The 25711-nt window shown below is 38.4% G+C and overlaps 1 protein-coding gene across 1 annotated transcript in view; it reads right to left on the bottom strand.

Annotated features, from left to right (window-relative positions):
* Positions 1-20233: 20233 nt before the first annotated feature.
* Positions 20234-25711, bottom strand: part of LOC131900701 (zinc finger protein 260-like) — a 409697-nt gene continuing 404219 nt past the window's right edge. Inside the window, 3 exon segments of the mRNA XM_059252022.1 lie at positions 20234-21024; positions 21026-21197; positions 21200-22902. Of these exon segments, the coding sequence (XP_059108005.1) occupies positions 20892-21024; positions 21026-21197; positions 21200-22902 (2008 nt within the window). The 3' untranslated portion in view covers positions 20234-20891.

Below are 25711 nucleotides of genomic sequence, written 5' to 3'. Positions count from 1 at the left end.
ATACTGCAGAGCGGACCGGAAGTGCCCACCCCATTCTGATTGGCAGTCCATCTGGAGGTCCTGATTGGCTACGGAGGCCTGAGTGATCTAAACAGCTTGTGAGGGAGCCCAATGATTGGCAGCCCTGGCTTTCACCCCAGGCACAGAACTGCCCCAGACCTGCAGATATTGACATTGATGCAGAACTTGGGGCTGGACTGCAAAGTCTTCCCTGAACTATTCCTGCACTCAGGAAGACTCTTTTCTGGGGAATTAGGTTTTGCTATGAACTGAGAAAGGACAAAGGAAACCTGCCACTTTCTGGACTATCAATACCTCAGGCGTGCTGTAGAAAACCTGCTATGATTTTCATTTTTGTATAAAGATATTATGATTAAAAAATAAAGAACTAAGCCGGGCGGTGGTGGCTCATGCCTTTAATCCCAGCACTCGGGAGGCAGAGCCAGGAGGATCTCTGTGAGTTCAAGGCCTGGGCTACCAAGCAAGTTCCAGGAAAGGCGCAAAGCTACACAGGGAAACCCTGTCTCGAAAAAAAAAACAAAAATAAATAAATAAATAAATAAATAAAGAAAGAAAGAAAGAAAGAAAGAAAGAAAGAAAGAACTATACACTAATATGCACTCTCTTAAAATGTTATTCTGTAGAAAAAGCCCATCATGTAAATACAGGATTTACAGAAGTAAACCCTACAGGATCAGGGTGACCTTTTTACTTAGATCTATATTTACTAGAGAGCCTCAAATCTCTAATGACTAAATTATATACATAATTGCCCATTTGACATAGTGTGATATTGTGTCCTCCAATATATTATGCACCCTAATAAACTTATCTGGGGTCAGAAAACAGAACAGCCACTAGATAGACATAGAGGCCAGAAAATGAGAGCACACACCCCTTTAATCCTAGCATTCCAGAGGCAGAGGTCCATCCAGATCTCTGTGAGTTCAAAGCCACACTGGAAAGAGCTGGGCATGGTGACACATGCCTTTAATCCCAGGAAGTTATGACAGAAAGCAGAAAGGTATGTAAGGCATGAAGACCAGGAACTAGAGTCTTTTTTAAGCTTTTAGCTTTCAGCAGCAGTTCAGCTGAGGTCCATTCGCACGAGGACTCAGAAGCTTTCAGTCTGAGGAAACAAGATCAGCTGAGGAATTGGCAAGGTGAGGTTGGATGTGGCTTGTTCTGTTTCTCTGATCTTTCAGCGTTCACCCCAATACTTAGCTCCGGCTTTGTTTTTAGTAATAAGACCTTTTAAGATTCGTGTTACAGTCTACAGAATTGTTTTCTCTTACTTCTGCATCATTACTGAAAATAAGTAAGGCAAATTAAGAATACTTATTTTTACATCATGCTTCTATTGTTTCATTTTCTTTATCAGGGTCTCACTCTGTAGCCCTGACTGGACAGGAACTTGATGTGCTGACCAGACTAGCCTGAAAATCATAAAGAAAAGTTTGCCTCTGGTGTAGAGTGCTAAGATGAAAGGTCTGCTCCACTCTTCATGACTTCTAGTAATTCTGCATTTACCCAATTCAGAACCCCTTTTCTTGGACTTTGAAACATTTCAAAGATCCTCAAAGCTTAAGCTTTAAATGTTACACCTTTTTCTATCCAAACATTCACAATGAGACAGAGGTCATTGTAACACAATTATCCTTTAAAAAATAGCAAAAAATTACACTGAAGTATGTTTTGTGAGTTTCTCTCCTTTGGAGTCTGGTAACAGGGTAAATGGTGACTAGACTCATTAGTAGCTGCAGGAAAGTGTGGCCTGTGGGCACAAATTTTTTTACATATGAAGAGAACTGAGAAGGCAGCTGAAGTCTTGGGAAAGCAGCTGGGTGCTTGCTGCTGATAAAGCTAGTTAGTCAATAACCTCAGAGATTTGAGAAGGATGCATTATAACTGGAAATATAATCTAAATGATCTATGTATCAAATAAAATGAGAGTGACCCATTACCTATACAGGTTACCATAGTCTGCAGTGTAGTACAAAGATTTCTCCAGTCCTTCCTAGACTGCCGTCCCACAGCCACTTATAAAATAATTACTCAGAGGCTTATATTAATTATGAACTGTATGGCCATGACCTATGACTCAATTTTCTTGCTGGCTAGCTCTTATAACTAAACTCAGCCCATTTCTGTTGCTCTATATGTCACCGCTGTTCAGTGGCTTTACCTGTGTGCCATTATATGCTGCTCCCTGGACAGCAGGATGTCTCCTCCACCTCTGCCTTTCTTCTTCCTGTCTCTTTCCTGGATTTCCTGCCTGTCTCTAAGCTGCCTTGCCATAGGCCAAACAGCTTAATTCATCAACCAATCAGAGCAACACATATTCACAGCATACAGAAAGATATCCTAAAGCACTGCAGTGGTCTCCACAGTTTCAGTGGGGACAGTAGTTTTAGGCCTTTGGTTGTCATACAAGACAGCATAGGTGTAGCAAGAGCCCACAAATATATATATGTCAATTTATTAAAGCGTACAATGGGAATACAGACTCACTAATACAAAGAAAGGTAAGTGTGCTGCTGATCTGCTACTGATCCAGGTGCCAATCTCCTCAAGACGAATGAGGACCCACTGCAAGCCATTCTCCACCACCTGACCCAGTCTTGACGACCCAAGAATATGAATGGCAACTCTCCCTCAGCTCTTAAGGGGTCACACATGCATACAAAGCCACAGCCTAGGGCTTCTTCCCCAAAGCCATTGGTTAAATGGAATGAATTCCCACAATACATAGGACTTTGGCTGCCAGACCCAAGTCTGAGATTTTGTTCTGTGGAGGAGCAACTTGGGGGAGTGACATTATTATTACTAGGCAAAGTATGGCAATGAATCCAACAATATTTGTTTGAACAGAGCCCTGACAGCAGGTAAGGCATAGGGCAGTTTTCCAAGTCGTTAGCTGCTTGGGATGGTCCTTCTGTATGCTGTGAATATGTACTGCTCTTGTTGGTTGATGAATAAAGCTATTGAATAATTTATGAATAAATGCCAGGCAGAATAAGGTTAGGCATTACATTCAAACTAAGTACTGGATGAGGAAGGGCAGTGTCAGGGCAGAACCTGCAAATATACATCGATGGATAGAAATGGGTTAATTTAAATGTAAGAGCTAGCCAATAATATGTCTGAGCCATCAGCCAAATGTTTATCATTAATATAAGCTTCTGAGTGGTTATTTGGGAAGAGGCAAATGGGAAAGATTTGTTTATTAACTGTTAGTTTTACCACAATCCAGAGAGAGTTGCCCTGTGCTATCTATATTATTTGGATGCCTTAATGGTTCCTTCTATGTTGCGGCAATTCTATCTGCAATAGGGAGCTTAAATATTTATTTATTTATTTATTTATTTATTTATTTATTTATTTATTTATTTAAAGTTTTTCAAACAGGCTTTCTCTGTGTAGTTTTGGTGCCTGTCCTGGTACTCACTCTGTAGACCAAGCTGGCCTCAAGAGCTTAAACATTTTAAATGCCATATTCTGAAAATCTCTGAAGCATTTGAGAACCACATGACAATTAGGTATTTCAGAGTAGACCAACTTTGCTTGCTTCTAATCACTTCTTTTAGAATTAACTTTGAAAATATATACAAAGGGCTAAATAAGGCTTATTCTTATAATTAATTACATTAGTATTTAGAATGACTATAAGTGTAGTTCTGAGCATATTAAAGAATTTTATTATTTAAAAGTTGACTAAACATTAACTTGTATTTCTTAATTGTCTCTAAAAGTTACAGTAAGTTAGGAGCTTTCATAATACTAGGACTTTCACTTCCTAAATACACTTTCATTGTATTTAAGGTGATGGACCATTAACTGGCATTTCTTAATCATCCTTTACAGGTTACAATAAGTGAGTAACTTTCCTAGGAGTAGGAATATATGTTCCATCCCTGTTGAGTTTTTACCTTAAAAATGTTTCTGTATTGCGGCTCTTTTAGTATAAAAATAACACTATTATGCCTCGGTATAGTCCACAGAGAGACTGGCAACTTTACTGATCCTTTTATAGTGTACCATGAATGAAAATGAGTGCAGTAAAGAAACCAAAATACACATTTTGAGCATTAAAAGGTATTTTCATGTCTAGTTTATTGAGTTCTTTACATATTTTGGAGACCAGTCCTCTATCAGATGTGGGGTTGGTGAACACCTTTTCCCATTCTGTAGGCTGCTGTTTTGTCTCACTGAGAGTGTCCTTTACCTTACAGAAGTTTTTGAGTTTCAGGGAGTCCCATTTATTAACTGTAGATCTCAGTGTCTGTGTGACTTCTGTTGTAATCAGGTAGTAACCTCCTGTGCCAATGCATTCAAGGCTACTTCCCACTTTTTCTTCTATCAAGTTGGTTGTAATTGGATTTATGTTGAGGTGTTTGATCTACATGGGCATGAATTTTCCCAGGAATACACAAGGATGACTTCAGCTATGATCCATAGCAAATGTAGAGAGGGTGCCTGAACTGGCCATCTACTGTGATCAGATTGGTGACTACCCTAATTGTCATTAGAGAGCCTTTATGCAGTAACTGATGGAAGAGATACAGAGATCCATAGGCAAGCACTAGGACATGCTGTGGGATAGTCTGTATGTCAAGTGTGTTGCTGATTGGTCAATAAATAAATCACTGATTGGCCAGTGGCCAGGCAGGAAGTATAGGCAGGACAAGGAGGAGAATAAAGCTGAAAAGTGGAAGGCTGAGTCAGAGAGACACTGCCAGCCACCGCGATGATAAACAGCATGTGAAGATGCCGGTATGCCACGAGCTACGTGGCAAGGTATAGATTTATAGAAATGGATTAATTTAAGTTGTAAGAACAGTTAGCAAGAAGCCTGCCACGGCCATACAGTTTGTAACCAATATAAGTCTCTGTGTTTACTTGGTCGGGTCTGAGCAGCTGTGGGACTGGCAGGTTAGAGAGATTTGTCCTGACTGTGGGCCAGGCAGGAAAACTCTAGCTACAAATGGTGCCCAACGTGGTGAGACGAGTTTCCAACCAAAAACTGAGAAAAAAAGATTCTAAAACGAAGCTAAAAACAGTACCTAATTGTCTCTCTCAAGTGAGCGGCATCTGCCGGGTTGAGCTACTTGTAGGTTCCTAGCGTACGCCCTATGACGGGAATGAGGCCTCTGCAAGTGGCACATTAAGCTGCATGGTGGATTTAGCCTTTGCTAGTACAAAAGAAAAAAAGAGGTTTCTGGGCTACACGCTGCTTGGATAAAAGCATAGACCCACGATAGCTCCCAGAGCTGGCGGTAAAGTACCACCACCATGTTGGGAAGCTGAGGTGGGCGGAGCCAGCAGCCACAGCTGCTGCAGTTTAAAGCAATAGATTCACAATAAGACAGATTCAGATATAATAGTTTACAATGTGTGTAAAAGATACGTAGGCTTGAAAGAGACAAAAAAAGGTGATATACACAGTTATATAAACAAATACATAGTTTTAAAAACTAAAGTCTTTAAAGAGACAGTAAAATTAATATAAAAAATAAGCCACATAAAGATGAATATTACACAGAGAATTTGGATTGTGTTGTCTTTGGGATTTTTAACTGCAGAAAAACATTTGATTGTAAAAGCTGTTGAGTTAAACCAATATGTATATTTTAAAGATACCTTGACTTCAAAATTTGGATCTAAGGATGTGTTGCTTTGAAAGGAGGCTCTGCTTTTGTTTCTACAGAAAGCCAGAGGCTATGGATTTGTTCCAGATTAAGATACATCAGGTTTGACTAGCCAAGACCCCCTGAAAGGTCTCCTATGACACCATGGCCCAGATGATCCAACATCCAGAATGGTTTGAAGGCAACTGGCTCAGACAATACAGCCTCATGGACTATTCCATAATCCTAAAATTTTCTTTGTGTCCCCATAAGATACAGCGCCCCCCTCCAGCAGGAAGTAGTAAGAGAAGCTATGCTCAAATTCCCAAATTATATGTAATTTTACTTTGTTAAGGTTAAAACCTTCCTTTTTGAAAAAAAAAAAGAGAGAGAAAAAGAAAAGGGGAAGTGCTGTGGGATGTTCTGTATGGCAAATGTGTTGCTCTGATTGGTTAGTAAATAAAACACTGATTGGCCAGTAGTCAGGCAGGAGGAAGTATAGGCGGGACAAGGAGGAGAATAATTCTAGGAAGTGGAATGCAGAGTCAGAGACACTGCCTGCTGCTGCCATGACTAGCAGCATGTGAAGATGCTGGTAAGCCACAAGCCATGTGGCAAGGTATAGATTTATAGAAATGGATTAATTTAAGATATAAGAGCAGTTAGCAAGAAGCCTGCCATGGCCATACAGTTTGTAACCAATATAAGTCTCTGTGTTTACTTGGTTGGGTCTGAGCAGCTGTGGGACTGGCAGGTGTCAGAGATTTGTCCGGACTGTGGGACAGGCAGGAAAACTCTAGCTACAGCGATAACTACATAATTTTTAAAGATTAAAAGAATGGCTCCTGAGACAGGAAATAATTTTTTTTTTTAAAAAAAAGACCTTTCTCAACAGAGAAAAGAAAAAAAAAATTCCCAATTGAGAAGAGGGAAGGAAAAGAAATTTCTCGGTTAAAAAAAATTTTTTTTAATCAAACAAAAAGGATTTTCCCAGTAAAAAGAAAAAAAATATTAAAACTAGGCCTAAAGATTTTAAGGCCTCATAAAAGAAAAATTTAAAAAAGCCTCTTCCCAGTAGTAATAGCAAAAAAAAAGACTCATTCTGATATAAATATTTCAGGGTAGCTAAAACTATGAGCTCTTTCAGCCTAAAAACAGAGTGGCGGTGTCTAAATTACAAAAAATCAACAGGTGGGCCTCACTGCTGCTGGCTGAACAGCAATCCCAGAGCTTAAAATTTTGTTATCTGTTTGCTTAACTTTGGTTTAAATGTTTTCTATTTTTCCCTCAGAGCAGGAATAACTCAATATTAAAGATCCCTTCATAAAAAATGTTTTCTGTTTTTCCCTAAAGGGTGAGAATAACTCATTATTAATAGTCCTTTCATGGGAGAAAGAAGAAGTTTAAATGGGTTCAACTTCTGATTTTTAAAAAAAAGGGTTTCAGTCAGGAGATGGAATGCTAAGTCAATGCTGTTTAAATTTCCAGAGATATTAATCAGTGTATAGAGGATATTCTCATCTTTTGATTGTCTAATAAATGTTTGGATGAATGGTTGATTTTCATGGTAGATAAACTAAAGGAACAGGATTCATAATTTTCAACTATATATTGGGTATGCTCTTGTCTGTTGATCGTTACTGAGAAAGTGGCTCTGGTCTTTAAGTTGCTTTCTAAAAATTCTTGGTTTAATTCTATAGAAATATAACTCCCAAAATGGATTGGGTTGTTAGCTTATTAAATAATATGGTTGCTAGGATAAAAACCCATAAAAAATAATCTCTTCCTGATAAAGAGGTTACAAAATTATTTTTCCAGTAAATATAGATAAATTGTTTGATTCACATTGTTAATAATTGGCGATGTACATTAATGTGTTACTTGGGATCTATAAAAAAGGATCCTCTTTTTAAGATTTTATAAAAAATACTCTACAAGAGTATTACCTAAAGTTACCTCTTCAAATCCTATAAAGATTGTATTTAATGCCGTTATAGATGACATATGTAAAAAGGACCATAGAAATAAAAGCTGCTGATATCTTTAATACAAAATAGTGCCTCATGTAAAACTAGAGGCTTTGAAAGCACCAAAAAAAAGATGTTTTCACAAACATTTATCAATCATAAATGGCCTAAATTAAGGTAAAATTAAATAAGATTGAGATTAAAAGATTATTGGATTCTGGTACTAGATGTATCTATAATTTCACAAGAATCCTCGGATCTCAGCTGGCCTCTACAAGAAGTCTCCATTCAATTTGTAAACATTTGAACCTTATCTCAAATAAAACAATATAAAATAGATTAAATGTATACAGCCTAAAAAACAAATAAAAATGTTAAAGCCTTATATGGCTGGTATAGCCATACATTTATAAAAAAGAGATTTGTTACAACAATAAAAACCTCAAATTAATATTCTTACAATTTCAAAAACAGCTCATAAACTAATATTTAAATTGGGATATATTCCTGGAGAGAACATAAAAAATTAAAAAGATAAATAAAGGTTATACAAAGACAAGGTAAAATAAAAATTGGCTATCCAAATTTAGAGTAGGGACCACTGCCGGTAGCCCAACATTGTGTCAATATTTTCTAAATCAGCCACTAAAAAAGGATACATAAATAATTTCTTCAATCTATTATTTATCATTATATGGATATTTTATTGGCTGCTTCAGATACAGAGACCTTAAATAATGTTTGATGTAGTACAAAAAAATTTACTCTGTTACGGATTACAAATTTCTCCTAAAAAAAAAAAAAGAAAAGATTCTCTTAACTATTTAGGCTATAAATTAAGTAAATTAACAATTCAGCCACAAAAAGTACAGATTGGGAGAGATAGACTGCTTACTCTTAATGATTTTTAAAAAACATTAGATGATATTAACTGGTTGAGGCTACAATTAGATTGTCTATTCAAAAATTAACTAATTTGTTTCAAATTTTACAAGGTGACTCAAAATTTGAACAGTCCAAGACAGTTTACAACTGAGGCTAAAAAACAATTAACCTTGATAAAACATAAATTTACAAAATGCTTGTATAGATAGATTAGACCTTATAAAGTGATACTTGTTAAACAAAAGGGGGATAGGAAGACACCCCCAGAGATAGTCCAAATAATGACCTACTAATTTTAAAATTTTTTAAATGCTAATAAAACAGTAACAAAATTGAGTTATAAAAAAATTGCTAAATCAAGTCAGCCCATGTATTATAAATATTTTACTTCAAAGTAGTTTAGGAAAAATGTTAAGTTAAGGCCGAGGTTATGCTTATGTTTCCACAGGAGACCTTTACAACAACTAATCCTTCCACCTGAGGACAGCTTAAGAGTTTATGTGACAAAAGAGAGATGATACTTCACATGACTCACAAGTACAAGCCTCTAAATACTACAAACATTTCTTGCCATGCTTTCTGTGGTAACAGTACAGGTAAAAGGGATGAATCATAATTATTGGGCTTATATCCCCAATCCTTCAATTAACATAACAGTAAGTTGGAGAGATAGGAATATCCCTATAATGGTAATGAATCTTCTTGGCTACCTGGTCCTTATGACAACTGAGGTCCCACTCAGCCAATGAAGGATGATCAAATGATTAACAATTACACTGTTGGAGTACAAAATATTCCTATTTACATGAAAAATAAAATTCAGTGCCTAAAAATAACCTCTCAAATATGGTTATCCATAGTCAATACTACTCAAGATTATCGTAATAAGTTTTATATGCTTCATGCATCTGGTTTTAAAGGACAAGAGATTAATACTACTAGTTCCATAAATCTACCGATCTGTGAGATGAGGTTTACCAACAAAAATTCTGACTAGGTACATTGACAACAGTGTAAGAGTGAAAAACCTTGAGTACTAATTAATATCTCCAATGGAGAAGTCATTGATTGGAGCCCTTATGGCTCGCCTCAAGGAAAATATTCTGACTCAGAGTTAAGATAAAAATGGTATAATATAAATAAAACTATAAAAATCAGTGCTTCTATTAATGAACCTATTCAGGGACATGGAATTAAAATGACAAATCCTTTCCTACAATTTGGCGATTAAATTCAGACTAACTTGTAGAAGTAACCATCTTATTAAATAAGAAACACAGAGCCAATGTAAAGATAAAAGCCCAAGAGGTCAGAGTTAAGAGCCTTACCCTTCCTGCTTCAGCTATCCTCTTCAGCAAAGAGAGCTACTTCCTGTGTGTTTGTCTTTATAAAGACTTTCGGTTCTGCCTTCTCATTGGTTGTAAACCCAACCACATGACCTCCTAGTCACTGCCTGTCTGTACAGGCCTCCAGGTCTTCTGTGGTTGGTATTGAGATTAAAGGCGTGTGTCTCCAATGCTGGCTGTATCCTTGAACACACAGAGATCTACCTAGCTCTGCCTACCAAGTTCTGGGATTAAAGGCATGCACCACCACCGCCCAGCTTTTGCTACAGCTTGCTAATAGCTCTGACCCCCGGGCAACTTTATTTATTAACATACAAATCACATTTCAGTACAAATAAAATATCACTATACTAACTTATAGAAATTAGCTTCCACCCTCTTAAGACATGAAAAAAAATTAAACATTAAGGATAATAAGTACACTGGTTTTTAGACTAAATCAAAGCCATCTTATTATGGCATGTGTACCATTACCTTACTTACTATTAAAGGGGCCTGTACAATGACACCAAAATAATTACAACATCACTTTTGAACGGTGTACCCTTCATACCTGTATTAATTCTAATATGTTTTTAAATGTAACCTTTAAAATTTATATATTCTTAAAACAAGGCCAACAATCTAGATACCGATAAAGTTGTCGAGGCCATGATAAGACTCTCCTACACTGGTACAAAAGCTCGTTAAAAAAAATATTTAAAAAAATATGTCATATGGCTGGACTGATGGTTACAGTAATTATGGAAATCATTACATTGACAGCTACGACAGCAAAGGCTGGAATAGCGCTTCATAAAAAAATCCAAACCACTAAATTCATTAAAAACTGACATAAACATTCAAAAAAACTTTAAACTAAAGAAAATAAAATTGATAATGAGATAGTAAATAAATTAACTAAATTAAGACAAGCTGTTATATTGTTAGATGATCAGTTAAAGATTTTAAAGGAACAGATAAAATTAAAATGTGATTAAAATGTTTCTTGTTATTGTATCACACCCTTAAGATTTAATGAGAACAAATATGATTTAAAAAAGGTTAAAATACATTTGTTGGGTCACCCTAATACTTCTCAAATGATTTTTAATTTATAAAAAAAAATCAAAAAAACTTTTACAAAAAAGTTACCTGATACAACGAAAATAGATATTATAAAAAAATCTAAAAGATACTATAGCCTCATTCAATCCTACAAATCACTTTAGTAGATTTCTTATCCTAACACGTATTGCCCTTGTATTAGCTATAGTGACTCTAATGGCTTTAAGATGTGTTTTAGCATACTTGCATAAGATTATAAGACAAATAGATTTTAAAAAAGACTATATTTATGATAAGACTACATAACCTTCAAGATAGTTAATTTATTTATTTATTTATTTTTTAATAAAAGGGACATCTGTAATGGCATTCCTGCTGAGCTCCTGGCTTGGCTCCAGAGAACAGCCCCTACCCTTACTCCTTCCTTTGTTTAACCACACCTTTTGTTTCTCTTACCTTTTGTTTCTCTTATCACCCTATGTAAATCTTGTCTAAAAGTCAAGGATCAAAGAGTCCCCCAAGGATCAAAGGTCTATATAAAACTTAGTCCAAAAAAAAAAAACAAGAAATCAAAAAACCAAGGTACCTAATAATTCAAGTAAATTACACCTGACATTTGGTCTCTAAGAACTCCTTTTGGTTTGCTTTGAAGGTACAAAAATTAACTATCTAAACTATAAAAAAAAAAATATGCCCTATATAAAAAAAAATGCTTCAGTCCTTTGAGACTACACCCCCTATAGCCATAAAAGGCTAGATTCATTTTTAAGATGCCTCTGTGTCTTCATTCCACGGACCCACATAAACCCACACACTCATGTAGTGACCACACAGCTACACTCAACCACTGGCACCTCCATCTCACAAAAACACTAGCAGGACAAACCTGCATAAGAGGAAAGCCAGGAGCAGCTCTGACTGTTACTGGAAAAGGGCAGCACCTGTGACATTTCTTAGTGCTGATGTGTCCTCTGTTCATTATTACATCTTCTTTTAAACTTGAGAAGCAACAGCAAATCTCCAAATTATTTTAGATTAGAGTGGAATTTTTACAAAGATAAATGCCTAAGGTTACAAAGTTATACTCAGACTAAGAAAAGTTAACTTAGAGATCTATGTCTAAAATTGTAAAATCCTAATCTTATAAAAGCTACTAGCTTGTTGTAAACTGTTAAAGATAATTAAGACATGTAAATTAATGACCAATCACCATATGAGGATCAAATCCTTTAAAGTGCTAAAAGCTAAGTTTGTAGTCATACAGAGTACAAATGTGATTCATTTTAAAAACAAGATTTGCCCTTCTATATATGTTGTCAAATAAGCCTAAAACAATTAACTAAAAAAAAAAGTTGGCTTAAAATCAGGTATACTTAATAGCTGGTTGCTTGATCAAATTATGCATCTATCCAAAAACTCACTAGGAAAATAAGAAATTATATCTAATAAATAGATCTTTAAGAAAAAGAAATTTTATACTCTTTTATTATTCAAACATTGTTTTGAAATTTACATTTTTGTACAAAATAACAAAAAATGAATGATAACAAACAACATAAACAAGCTTGGATGCATTTTTAAAAACAGGAGTAAATTCAAATCAAAACAGTTTTTAAAATATTTCTTCTTGATACAATGATGGCCAAAAAAATGCAACCATAATTGTATGTTCTTAAATCTCCTGGGAGGCCAAGGGGGAGTTATACCAAAAATTCAATCAATAAAATTAGATTATTTGGAAGTTTTTCATCAAAAATTAACTTTGTTGACTCTACCAGCTTGCAAGTAGACAATGGACTCTGATTCTTACACTGGTCCCTATGCATTTGGAACTCCACAACAAAAGCCAGAGCTTTATGAGGACATTCATTCCCTTGTCTCATTCTCCTTCCCACTGACCTGCATTCCTGTGTTCCCAGCACTGAGTGACACAGGCAGTTTTTAGGTGTTCAAAGCAAATCTCAATAAGTAGTACAAGGCACATTTGGCCTAATGGGCTGGGATGTTTGGTGTCAACTTGATACAGGCTGAAATCACCTGGGAATTGGGACTGATATTGAAAAGAATCCCTCAGCATGATCAGGTAGTAAGCTGGATTGTAAGGCATTTTCTTAATTAGTGATTGATAGGGAACAACCAGTTCATTCAATGGGGCTATTTCAAACCTAGTGCCAGTGGGTTCTATTTAAGAGAAGTCTGGGCAGGTCATGGGGAGCAATAGAATAAGGAGCACCCCTCCATGGCCTCTGCATCAGCTCTTTTAACCAGGTCTCTGCCCTGTTTGAGTTGCTGTCCTGACTCCCTTTGATGCTATGGAAGTGTAAGCCAGATAAACTGTTATCTCCCCAATATGTATTTTTTTCATGGTGTCTCATCACAGCAAATAAACCAAAACTAAGACACCTACCTGACAACTTGCTCTAAAAAGAAATAAATAACCATTTGTGGAAAATGAAGTTCTTAATGACTGAGAGACATCAAAAATGTAGGAAACACAAACTAGTGACCTATGTACAAAAAAATGAAATAAAAAAGAGAGGTAATGTGGTTTTTTGAATGAGAATGGCCTCCCTTAGCCCATATGTCTGAAAGTTTAGTCATCAGGGAGTGATGCTACTAAGAAGGAATTAGGGGGTGAAGTGTTGTTGGAGTAGGTGTGGTCTTGGTGGAGCAAGTCTATCACTGGGGGATGAGCTTCGAGGTTTCAAGGGCCAAAGTCAGGCCCATTGATTTTCTCTTTTCCTGCTGCATGTGGATCTGGAGGTAGAAGTACCAGCTACCATGTCTGCCTGGGTGCTGCCATGCTCCCCACCATGATGATAACAGAATAAACATCTGAAACTGTAATGAAATGCTTTCCTTTAAAATACTTGCCTTAGTCATGCTGTCTCTTCACAGCAATAGGACACACAGAGACAGAAGCTGGTGCCAGGGAACAGAGTACAGCTGTGACAAGCTAGATCATGCTGCTTGTTGGTGGATTGTAGACTTTGGCACTTTGGATTAAGAAAGTGGCTGCATGTTTTAAGGGAGGGATAGTGGGCCATATTAGAAAGAGCTTGGAGGCAGGGATGCAGAGACAACTGTAGACAATGATGGTCCTGCTCAAGGGGTTTTAGAAAAGAATATTACTAAGTGACATAGAGACAATTCCAGTGGTATTGTGACAAAGAATGTGGCCATTTTGGGCCCTGCTTTCTGAAGGAAGCTAAATAGAAGGGGTTTAGATTAATGGCATTGGGAGAAGAGATTTCAAGACAGACTAGTGTTTACTCTACACAGTGGTTATTTTTGGTCACTCTTATGGAGATTTACAATGAAATAGAGCAATCTTTGCCTACATGTCAACCTGAATCTGATGCCTACTGAATCATCTCCAGTGCCCGAACACAGACTTTTAATCAAACCTCAACTCTCTGAACACTCAGTTTTCAGTGTGAGATTCTGCATGCACACACACAAAATTCTGATAATCTGTCAAGTTTAGGAGTGGAGAGATGGCTCAGTAGTGAAGGGCACATATTGCTCTTGGAGAAGACATGAGTTTCATCCCCAGATCTAACATGGTGATGCACAATCATGCCTACATCCTCTTGCAGAGGATCTGATGCCCTCTTCTGTCTTCTGTGCACACCAAACACTCATGGAGAACATACATACATGGATGCACAACACTCATACAGTTGAAATAAAATAAGTAAATTCAGTAAATCAAAAACACAAACCCCAAATCTATTATATGTCACCATGGATAAACAGCCAGGCAAACATAGAAATGTGACAAATATCTGTAGGCAAAACTATAAGTTAGTAATTAAAAGAATCAAGGAATTAGATAAAAGGATAGAATTCCATGATTGTAGACAGGAAGCTTCATTACTATGTCAGTACAGATTTGAGCTATAGATTCAACAAAAGTCCAACAAAATGTCTAACTATTAATGCTATCAACAACAGAAAAATGAAAAAAGATCACCATGAAGAACAAATGATTTACACAAGACTGAATAAATAGCACACAAAGGGACATCAACTGGCTTGAAAACTTGCCATATACCTACAATAAGACTGTACTGTTTGGAAAAGAATAGACATTAACAGAATATCAGAGAAAACTTAGAAATCTACACAATAAAAATATAGTTGGTGTTGACAAATGAGGACATGAAAACTACCTCAAAGGATTTCATGTTACCTTGGGGAAACCCACAGGACCTCACTGGTCACCATGGGAAATCATGGGACCTCAAGGAACCTCATAAGACCACCTGGATCATCATGAAAACTCTCACAGGACCTCATAGGTCCTCTTTCCCGTGTGCTGCCATTTCGATCCATGCCTTCCATGACCCACTGTCTTTGCCATTTACCTGCCAGTGAGTGCTTTTCCATTTTGATTGCCGTATAACTATGCCACTGCACAGGCCCCATGAACTGCAGATGTTCCTTTGGCCTTTTTAAGCTGTCTGTCTTTTAGCCAATTGTGGTTTAATGATTTTGTGGTATCTTCTTCCTCAAACTTGGCCATTCCATCTCAAGTCTAGAGGTTGACACTTTCCTTTTAGTTTGGGATCCATCAATGGTTGATGAACCATCAATAAACCCTGCCTTAGCCAGAGAATTTGAACATTCCCTTTGTCACTGCAGTTGATGGTTGCCTCTCTTGGAGGAGGGGTGACCACTTTAGGTTCTGAACTATTTCTTTAGGGCTAACCATATCCCAGTCACTAAGGAATTCTGATATGTACCATTTCCACTGTAATACTTTTTCTTCTATGCTGAGGACTCTGCTTTTGAAGAGATCCAATCCATCATTGTAAGGGTGCCCAGATCACCATAGGATAGTTGGTCTTCACTATCAGGTTCTCCATGCCTCAAAAAAATGTAGAGAATTTTTTTCTGAGAGGATATTTATTATCCTTATATGGAAAGTGTTTGCAATAGAATCCATATGGTAAATGTAGGTGGAATCCTTTTTGCTTTATAAAGAGTCCATAGATACCAATTAAGCAATAAATATGATGATATCTATCATCAGGATACCATCTGGTTAAACAGTGGTCAAGGTTGCATGCACAGAGAAGAGCACAAAGGCAGCCACAAAAGCTGCTCTTTGTTCCTGTCCCCACTGGAAATTAGCTGCCTTTCTAGTAATTCTGTAGAGGATTTGTTACAATAACCTGTAAACTCGGCATCTGACTTTGGACCCTGAGTAGTGGCATTAAAAACGTGAACTACCACACCTTTAAGAAACAAGTAAGCTATAGAGATCTGTCTGTCTCTGCAGGTATGAACAGCATGGGCTATCACTGCTCTCTCAAACATCTTAGCTCCCAACCTAACTCTGAGAGATTTAGAAAAATAGTTTGAGCTGTAGTAACCCTTTGAATTAATTTTAAAAATGTAAATCTCTTAACTGTGATTTTTAACAGCAAACAATAAAAATATACTTTTTGTATAAGAAGAAAACTCAAAAGCTGATGTCCAAAATGTCATGGGTCACGATACAATCTACAGTCTAACATTGACTCATGGAATTGAAATATGTGGTACAAGAAAACCCATGTTTCATTTCATGCCACTAAGACAAGTGTGCCATTGGTAAATTATCATTTGAAAATTTTTAAAAAAATGTTTTTCTTGTCTGATCAAATGAAAGGCATTTGTTACTCTCTATATTAGCTTGGATTGAATGACCAAGCTGTCTGATGAACTGTCACCTCTTCTTATTAAGCAGGTCTTTCCTATTCAAAAATTATCTTTATCAATCCTGATGGTATTCACTGCTATTTTTTTCTCCTGTGAAAGCAAAGGTAAAATCTCTTCCCCAATGGAAGACATATCCCAGTTTGCATTCTGAGTTTAACACATCTTTAAAATATACAAACTAATTTAACTCAGAAGTTCTTTGTACTATACAATATCTCTCTGTGCCTACTGTCTGCTCTCATGGACATATGAAAATTTGAAGATAATAAACAACTGTGTAATCTAACTTTGGGAGTTTTGATGCTGACAGATAATGATTGGATCAAATTTGATATTGGGGCATCCAGAAGGCCCACTCAGAACATTTCCTAATGTCAAAGGGTTATCTTGTCTGTCCCTTCATGATCTGAATTCAGCCGTACAATGCCAGCCTTTGTCACACTTCTGCGTACTACAGAAGGCTGAGACGTTTTTTAACTATCTCTAGAAAAAATGATGGGCATTCTATGCAGGGGCTTTACCCATGAGTCACAACATCCCTGGATTTATTAAATATTGCACTGTACTCATGTTTATTGCCATAACTGAGTTTTGGGTCCAGAAGCTCAAACTATCTACTAAGCCCATCTGCCACATTCCTGCCATCACCCCATGTTCCACACTGGTTATGTTTCCTTTTCATAGTGAGCTTACACTCCCTGGTGGATATTTGTGATGTAGGTGGCATATCAGAAGTTGTAACATGTGAAGTGTTGCAGAGTAATGGGAATCACAGGGAGAGTGTAGGGAGTCATGGTGTGCTGGGGCTAGTAGAGCACCATTGGTACTGTCCAGGCTGATCTCCCAGTGCAGGAGTCCTGGTCATCATCCTGCAGGCTGAGGAAGGCGGTCCCTAAGGCTTTATCTTGCAGAGGTGAATGATGGAGACTGAATGGCTGAGCTGTCTCAACAGCCCCAGGCTTGCATCAGCTGAATCTATAGCAAGACACAACCACACACCTCTGTACCTAAATCAAAACCCAATCTTCAGTGGTCATAGATGGCTGGAGCAGGGACATGTCCTTGAGGTACCTGGCCCAGGCTGGATCCAGCAAGCTATCCCTCCTTGTAGAGAAACAGTATTCTCTATGTCCCATTACCTGACTGTGCTCCACAGAGCCAGTAGTAACTAGATTCTCAGCAGCAAGACTGTCATTTGGCCTCTCAGTGCCTCCTCCTCCAAGAGCTAGCCAGGATATCCTCCTGCACCTTCAAAGCCTCCTTTAGCCCAAAGGCTTCTTTGGCAAGTTCTATAATCTAGCGGGGGCAGGGGTTTTATAAGCGGCTACCCTGAGCCAGGATGCAACCATGGACCTTTTCACTAGAACTTGGTACTGAGTACCAGATTCAGGACAGGAGCTGATCCAGCTCAGAACCTGTGTTTGAATACCCGAGGTGCTGAATATGTTTCTCATTTAAAGATTTGGGAAGAAAAAATTCAAACAATTATTGTGTTACCCTTGAAGGGATTCCAGATCATGTTTGATATTCATCAAATCTTGGCATTCATATTGGCCTCTTCAGGGGGGAAATATTCAGCTTCTAGGGATTTGAAATGGATCTCAGGTAAAACAAAGTACAAAAGGGGTGGAATATATAGGGCCAGAATGACAAACAGGAAAAGTAATGCAGTACGTGGACAAAACAGCCATGAATTTATGGGGATATTATTTGTTACCACATTCAAAAACACAGATTATCTTTTAATGACTCAAGGCCCTGTGTACTCACAGCACAAATAAACCAGGCACTGTCCACTGTCTGAACTTCAGGTCAGCAAATACTTTGTCTATTTGGCTCTAGATAGAAAGCCACAATGCCTCCCCTGTCCTTAGGGTCTCCATTGGCACATCTTGGGGAATTCTATGTCTGGAGATGCCTTGCCATGCCCAATAACCCATAAAATCAACTTGGAGTATAATATCAATTTATGAAATGCCCAACTTTGACCTGTGACCTCCACACATGCACATTCACACAAAGAACACACATGAAATGATACAACTGAGGGCTAGAGAGATGATTTTGGTGGTTATGATACTTGCAGCCAAACCTGCTTAATATCTGAGAACCATCCTTGGGAACCACATGGTTGAAGGAGAAAATGGATTCAGGTAAGTTGTCCTCTGATTCCCACACATACAAGCTTTCACCCCTACATTAATAAATACATGCAGACTTAAAAACGTTGTAAGAGCACACATGGGATATATGGGTTCAAATCCTGCTAATGGTCCATTTATTGTCTTTTGCCTTTGTTGAGTGACTTCACCTCACTGTGCCTGTTATTCAGACAGATGTAAGCTCACCACACTTGTTACCATAGTTACAATAACCAGTTGAAACAATACCCAGAGTTGCTCTAGCCACAATTGTCTTCCTTCTCTGTTTCAGTTTCCCATGTGAGTAGTGGAAGGATTCTGCAATACTTTGCCTCCTGGGAGGTTTTTCAGTTTTGTGTAATCTCAGCTTAGTGTGCTCCACCAGTGAGCAAGAAGGAAGCCTCTTTTTCATCATTCTCCTTGTCCTTGTCCAGGGACTCCTGGGCACAGCTCTGGCCCAGCATGCTCACTCACCCTCTATATGAGGCCGCTGAAGCTGCAACTAAGCCATGACCATGGCCTCAGGAGTGTATCTCTCTCTCCTCATAAGCAATGCCTGACAATGCATTTGTGGCCCTAGCCCACATGAGACTCTCAGGACATTTTGACCCCAAAGAGGATTGAATCCTGGGCCTCTTCCCATCCTTCCATGCTGAAATGCTGGCATTCCATTTCAAGAAAGGTTCTGGAATATAATCCAACCGTGGAAATATTCTGATCTTGTCGTGCACCTCTGGCTACTACCTGTGAGCTCCAGGACACACAGTTAGACCACTCTGTGCTCTGGCTTGCTCACTCCCTAGTCCAGCCCTGTTCTCCAGGTACTTACGAAGCCAAGCCAAGGGGGCAGGATTCAAGGGCTACAGTGTGAGTTCTAGGCCAGTCTAGGCGACTAAGATAAACTACATCTCAAAACACAAACACACAGTTTATTTTAACAAAAGTTTGTGTTTGCAGTTTTGGTTTGGTTTTGAGGCAGGTTTTCAGTGTAGACCTGAATATGAAAAACTCCGCTACATCAATGTTTTCATATAAGATGTTGGTCATTGGATAGAATACTTGATCAGCACAAACAAGACCTCTGCATACACAGGGCATGGTAGTAAAACCTGTCATCCCAGTAACTGGAGGTAGAAGCAGAAATGTCTGAAGTTAAAGGTCAGCCTGAATTTCATAAGCCTGTTTAAAAAGAGAAAAAAATAAGATTAACAAAAAAATATCAGGGCTCAGTGCTCATCATGGCATGGTTCAGCAGGTAAAAGTGCTTGTAACCAAGACTGATGGACCTGGTGTGGTCCTCAGAACAGACATGGTAGAAAGGAAGAACTGGGTCACACAGCCTGACATCTGATTTCAAACTATATTATTCATGAGGACACAGAAAGATAACAATAATAAAATGAATCTTAAAAGAAATAAAAAGGGATGAAAATTGTTTAGCAGTTTAGTACCTGGCGTGGACTGCACGATGACCAATGCTGTTTGACAAATTTCCTCATTGCCGATCTTAATTCTCCAGCATCATTTTTATTTCAATTTTAACAATTCTCACTATATGTTATGGAGTTTCCTTATGCCTTTTACTGTGGGAAATTTATTTTGCTGGCTACACTGGAGGACAGGAACATATACATAGGCAAGACAGTCTCTTTAAACAAAATTCTTGGAAAAAATCCCACCACCATGGAACCACACAATGTCATTACTATGCCTACTCCCACACAAGAAGCCCCATTGTGTCCCCCTGATTACACCAAAACTAGAGAACTTAATGATTTACTAACTGGACACACCTAGTTCCAAGGATGAAAGCAACTATAAAAGGAAACAATGGGTTCACATCCAGAAAGGCATGAAGATACTTGCTGAATTTATCACTTTTTGCCCCAGGAAAAATGCTGTAATGAGGTTGATGGCTGCTTTTATCCTGGAATCACAAAGTCTGTTTTTAACCTGCTTGAGTCTAAACTAAGATTCAGTTATAGAGCACAAAACATGTAGTTGTTTTTCAATAACTCTCCAGCTATACTGCTTCATGCTCAGATCATGGCGGTCTCCTTCCTCTACTGATGCCTGATCTCTTCTTTGGGACCTGAAGCCTATGACACTGGACTCCAGCAAGCACCTCTTGTAGAAAACACAATTCAGTTTTAATACCCACATGGCAGCTCACATCAGCTCACATCTGAAATTATCACATTGATTACATCCATATGTTACTGTCCAGTATGAATTCTCATGACTGTGAAGATAACTCTTCTTTGCAAATGCTTTACCACATTGGTCATATTTATAGGGTCTCCCCAGTATGAATTCTTTCATGACTTAGAAGGCTACTCTTATGTACAAAGGCTTTACCACATTGATTACATTCATAGGGTTTCTCTCCCATATGACTTGTTCCATGGGTGAAACGATAACTCTTTGTTGCAAAGGCCTTACCACATCGATTACATTCATAGGGTTTCTCTCCGTATGAATTCTTTCATGACTTTGAAGACTAATCTTCTGTGCAAAGGCTTTACCACATATGTCACATTTATATGGTTTCTCTCCAGTATGAATTCTTTCATGAACTAGAAGGCTACTCTTCTGTATAAAGGTTTTACCACATTGATTACATTCATAGGGTTTCTCTCCAGTATGAATTCTTTTATGAATTCGAAGACTACTCTTCTGTGCAAAGGCTTTACCACATTGATTACATTCATAAGGTTTCTCTCCAGTATGAATTCTTTCATGGCTGAGAAGATACCTCTTCATTGCAAAGGCTTTACCACATTGATTACATTCATAGGGTTTCTCTCCAGTATGAATTCTTTCATGGGTGAGAAGATAACTCTTTTTTGTAAAGGCTTTACCACATTGATTACATTCATAGGGTTTCTCTCCAGTATGAATTCTTTCATGAATTTGAAGACTAGTCTTCTGTACAAAGGCTTTACCACACTGATTACATTCATAAGGTTTTTCTCCAGTATGAATTCTTTCATGGCTGAGAAGATAACTCTTCATTGCAAAGGCTTTACCACATTGATTACATTCATGGGGTTTCTCTCCAGTATGGAGGTTTTCATGGGTGAGAAGATAACTCTTTTTTGCAAAGGCTTTACCACATTGATTACATTCATAGGGTCTCTCTCCAGTATGAATTCTTTTATGAATTAGAAGACTACTCTTCTGTGCAAAGGCTTTACCACATTGATTACATTCATAAGGTTTTTCTCCAGTATGAATTCTTTCATGTCTTTGAAGACTACTCTTTTGTGCAAAGGCTTTATCACATTGATTACACTCATAGGGTTTCTCTCCAGTATGAATTCTTTCATGACTTTGAAGACTACTCTTTCCTGTAAAGGCTTTACCACATTGATTATATAAATAGGGTTTCTCTCTTGTATGAAATCTTTCATGACTGTGAAGATTTCTCATCTCTGCAAAAGCTTTATCACATTGATTATATTCATATGTTTTCTCTCCAGTATGAACTCTTTCATGTCTGTGAAGATCACTCATCTGTACAAAGGCTTTACTACATTGATTACATTCATACCATTTCTCTTGAGTTTGAATTCTATGTACGTGATGATGAAGAGTATCACATCCAAAGGCTTTATAACTTTGATTATACTCATAGGGTTTTCCTTCCAAATAAATTCTTTGGTATACTTCTAAAGAGCAATCAGATATAAAGGCTTTATCATGTTGATTACATTCATAGAGAGCCTCTTCATTACTGGTTGTTTGGTGTGTTTGACCATGCCTGTCAAGCCTAAAGCCTTTAGTAGATGACTCACATTTATTATTTTCTCTTCCCACATGAGCTTTTTCACATCTTTGAACAGAACATGAAGAATTCAGGGTCTGACCACACTGATTGCATTCATAACATTTTCTTATACTGTGAGACACACTACATGTGCACAGTGAACCAGTAGAGACAGCTGAATTTCCATATTCCTGGTACTCATAAGGTTTTTCTCCAATGAGAGTTTCTTGATGAATTCCCACTGAAGTTGGAAAACCAATTAAGTGTAAACTTCTATCATAGTCATCATGTCTTCTCATAGTGGGAACTACCACATATCTTCCAGTTGTTCTCAGAGAGACAGAAGTACCATGCTTTTTTTCATGTCCCTTATGCTCACATGAATTGTATCCAGAGTGACAGATGACACACCTGCTAAAGGAAGATAACAAATAAAGAGTCTTCACATTGCATTCCCATAGTCAAATGTTTTATGTGTCATACAGATGTGGAATAGAGATTCATGTTTCTACACCAAGACAACCTCTTGGTCTCTCATACAGTGCTCCTCTCACTAAACTACGATAAATCACTCACTACAAGTATATGAGCAACACTAGCTTTAATACCAAAGCTTTGCTTCTAAAAGGTCTTGGCCATACACTAATGCCCTCATCAATGATATCATAATTGGAAGGCATGATGGTAATTGGATGGACAGTTCAACAACATGCCTCTCACATGGCTATGATTGAAACTGTGACATCTACTATGGCATTGTTTCCTTGTCTCGTCCTTAAAGGAATGCTTTGCAAACAGTGATCAGCTACCTGACATTGGAGTACATGGTGTTGTGACAATTTAATAATCATCACAAAGCTGTGCCTATTTACAGTTGCTTCTCATTAAAAGTTCAGGGCACATTAACATTTTTTCAAACTGTTTAAAATCTCCTGCTCAGGCAGCCCCATTGCAGAAAGCCCGCCATCCGTGGCTCCTCCCCCAGGGATGTCTGGGACCTTGCCTACCAGCTATTTAAGACCCAGCCCATACATCTGCCATGGGTGCTCTCATGATCTGTCTCCTGCTTTCCTGAAAGCCACCTGGGAGTGCTCTGCTTTGCGCTGCCCATTTTATTAAATCTGGATTTATTAATTCAGTTTGATTTGGCTTATTGCATCGGTGACAGAGAAACCCACCAACTACAGTTTCAATACTTATCTTTGGTGCACTGGCCTGGGTGAGTAGTCCTTCCACAACCATGTGGTGTGGCTGTGGAAGGCCATTCACTTTCTCTCCCCACTGCACCTTTGCCACACTGAATGAACAGCTCAGTAAGCCTCCCATTCCCAAACAGGACCTCTTCCAACCTCTGGACTGCCTGCTGAGCCACTGCAGTGCTAGGTGACTCCAGCCTGTTTCAGAGAAGCAACAGGCGCTGCCCTTGGAATTCCCTTGTGTGAGAGACTTCACCAGAGTTCACCCCACACAGCTCCCAGATGCTATTTGTGTAACTACCCTCACAACCACATCCCTAGGAAATGGCTTGTGAATCGGTACTTGCTGAGTCCAATTTCTGTCCCCAGAAACTCTGGGGTGTCTCCTCCAAATTGGGGCTGCAAGAATACTGCCCCCATTCCTCTCTCTTCCCTGTTACTCTGCATCTTGTTCCCAGTGTGTACTTCGGCCACACTGTCATTCTAATGCTTCCATTCCTCTCCCTCCCCAGCTCTGTTTGTCTGTCTACCTGCCTCTCTCCTTCCTGGTATATGATCGGGTCACACCGGGATTCTCCCTGTAAGACATCCATTCTTTTGTTCCTGTCTGCTCTCACATCCTGAACGACTGCTTAAATGTCTCCAGCCTGTTTGTCTGACTGTTTGCTCCCTCATTCTTTCCTCCGTCCCACCAGAGACACTGCCGTAACCCCACCACCACCAACAACAACACTAAAGTCCACCACCTCCACCACCATCACCACCACTTCCATCACCATCTCCATCATCTCCACCACCACAACTCCCACTGCCTTCACCTCCACCAACACCTCCGCCGCTGCTTCTACCACCTTCACTACCACCTCCACCACCACCGCCACCACCTCGCTGCAGCCCAGAGAGGGTCCCTGTTCCCAAACTCCCTCCCCTAAAATTCTACCTGCCCTCTCCATCCTTAAACCTGTTCTCCTTTAATACACTCTGCTACACCTTCCTCCCTCCTAAAAATCTCTTTTTCTAAAATTCTCAACTTGCTGCTCTGACTTGCTCAACAGGGCAGCATGTGCTGCTACTCTGTTTTTCAGTTTCCCTCTGCAGTGCCTTCTCTGGGATCCAGGTGTCAGGCTGCCAGACCTGATAGGAGCCTCATTTTAAAAAAATTGTTTGTTAATGATCCTGTTTACTTTTTATGTGTGGTGGAAATGTCTGAATGGTGAGGTCACAGGTGTGTTTCTGACTAATTTTGAATGCCTGAGTTTACGTGTCCTGAATGTTACTTGCTAATTGGGTATGTTTTAAAATCAGTAAGGCTTGTGACTCCAGATTGAAACTGTTCTGAAGAACATCACCAGCTGTCATTTTCAATGAGGTTAAAGAAATACTTTACCACCATCTTTACTAAGGGTAACCACTTGGACTGGCCCCACCAAGGAACATTAGGTCTCCAATATAATTTGAGTTAGGATATATTTCTGTTTGATAATTTCTGTCCTGTCCTAAACACAAGGTTTATTAAACAAGATTTAAAACAATGATGGTTTTGATAATTGATATTGAAATATAAATTGTTTACAATGGTAAAACTTGGTTTAGCCTGATATATCTTACGATCACCACTGAAAACTATAGACTTTCTGGCTTTTACTAACATTGGTAAGCTGTAACTAATTGGGTAAACTGTACGTTTAGACTTAACTTATATATGCCCTCAAAGTTAAACCTAAACAACATTTGTCTAATTTAGATATACCTAACAGATTTTGTTCCCCCATTCTCAAACATTCTCAGAGATCTGAGAATATGGCATTTAATATAAAAGCTTTTTATGAGAGACATGCCAACTCCTGGAAGCATCCTATATCTTCTCCAAGAAGATGGATGGCCACAGAAGAACTTCCACCTGGAGGCTTGCTTCAAATGTAACAAAGCCAGCCACACAGCGAAAAGCTGCTTTACACCATTAACTGCTGCTGAGATCATGTCCAGACTATGAATAGGTGGAGCAATGGGGTAACAATTGTCCC

The sequence above is a fragment of the Peromyscus eremicus genome, unplaced genomic scaffold (genome assembly GCF_949786415.1).
Source record: "Peromyscus eremicus unplaced genomic scaffold, PerEre_H2_v1 PerEre#2#chr22_unloc_1, whole genome shotgun sequence".
NCBI classification, from domain to species: domain Eukaryota; kingdom Metazoa; phylum Chordata; class Mammalia; order Rodentia; family Cricetidae; genus Peromyscus; species Peromyscus eremicus.
Note: the sequence above shows the minus strand (reverse complement) of the source record. Positions and strands in the feature narration are given on the sequence as shown.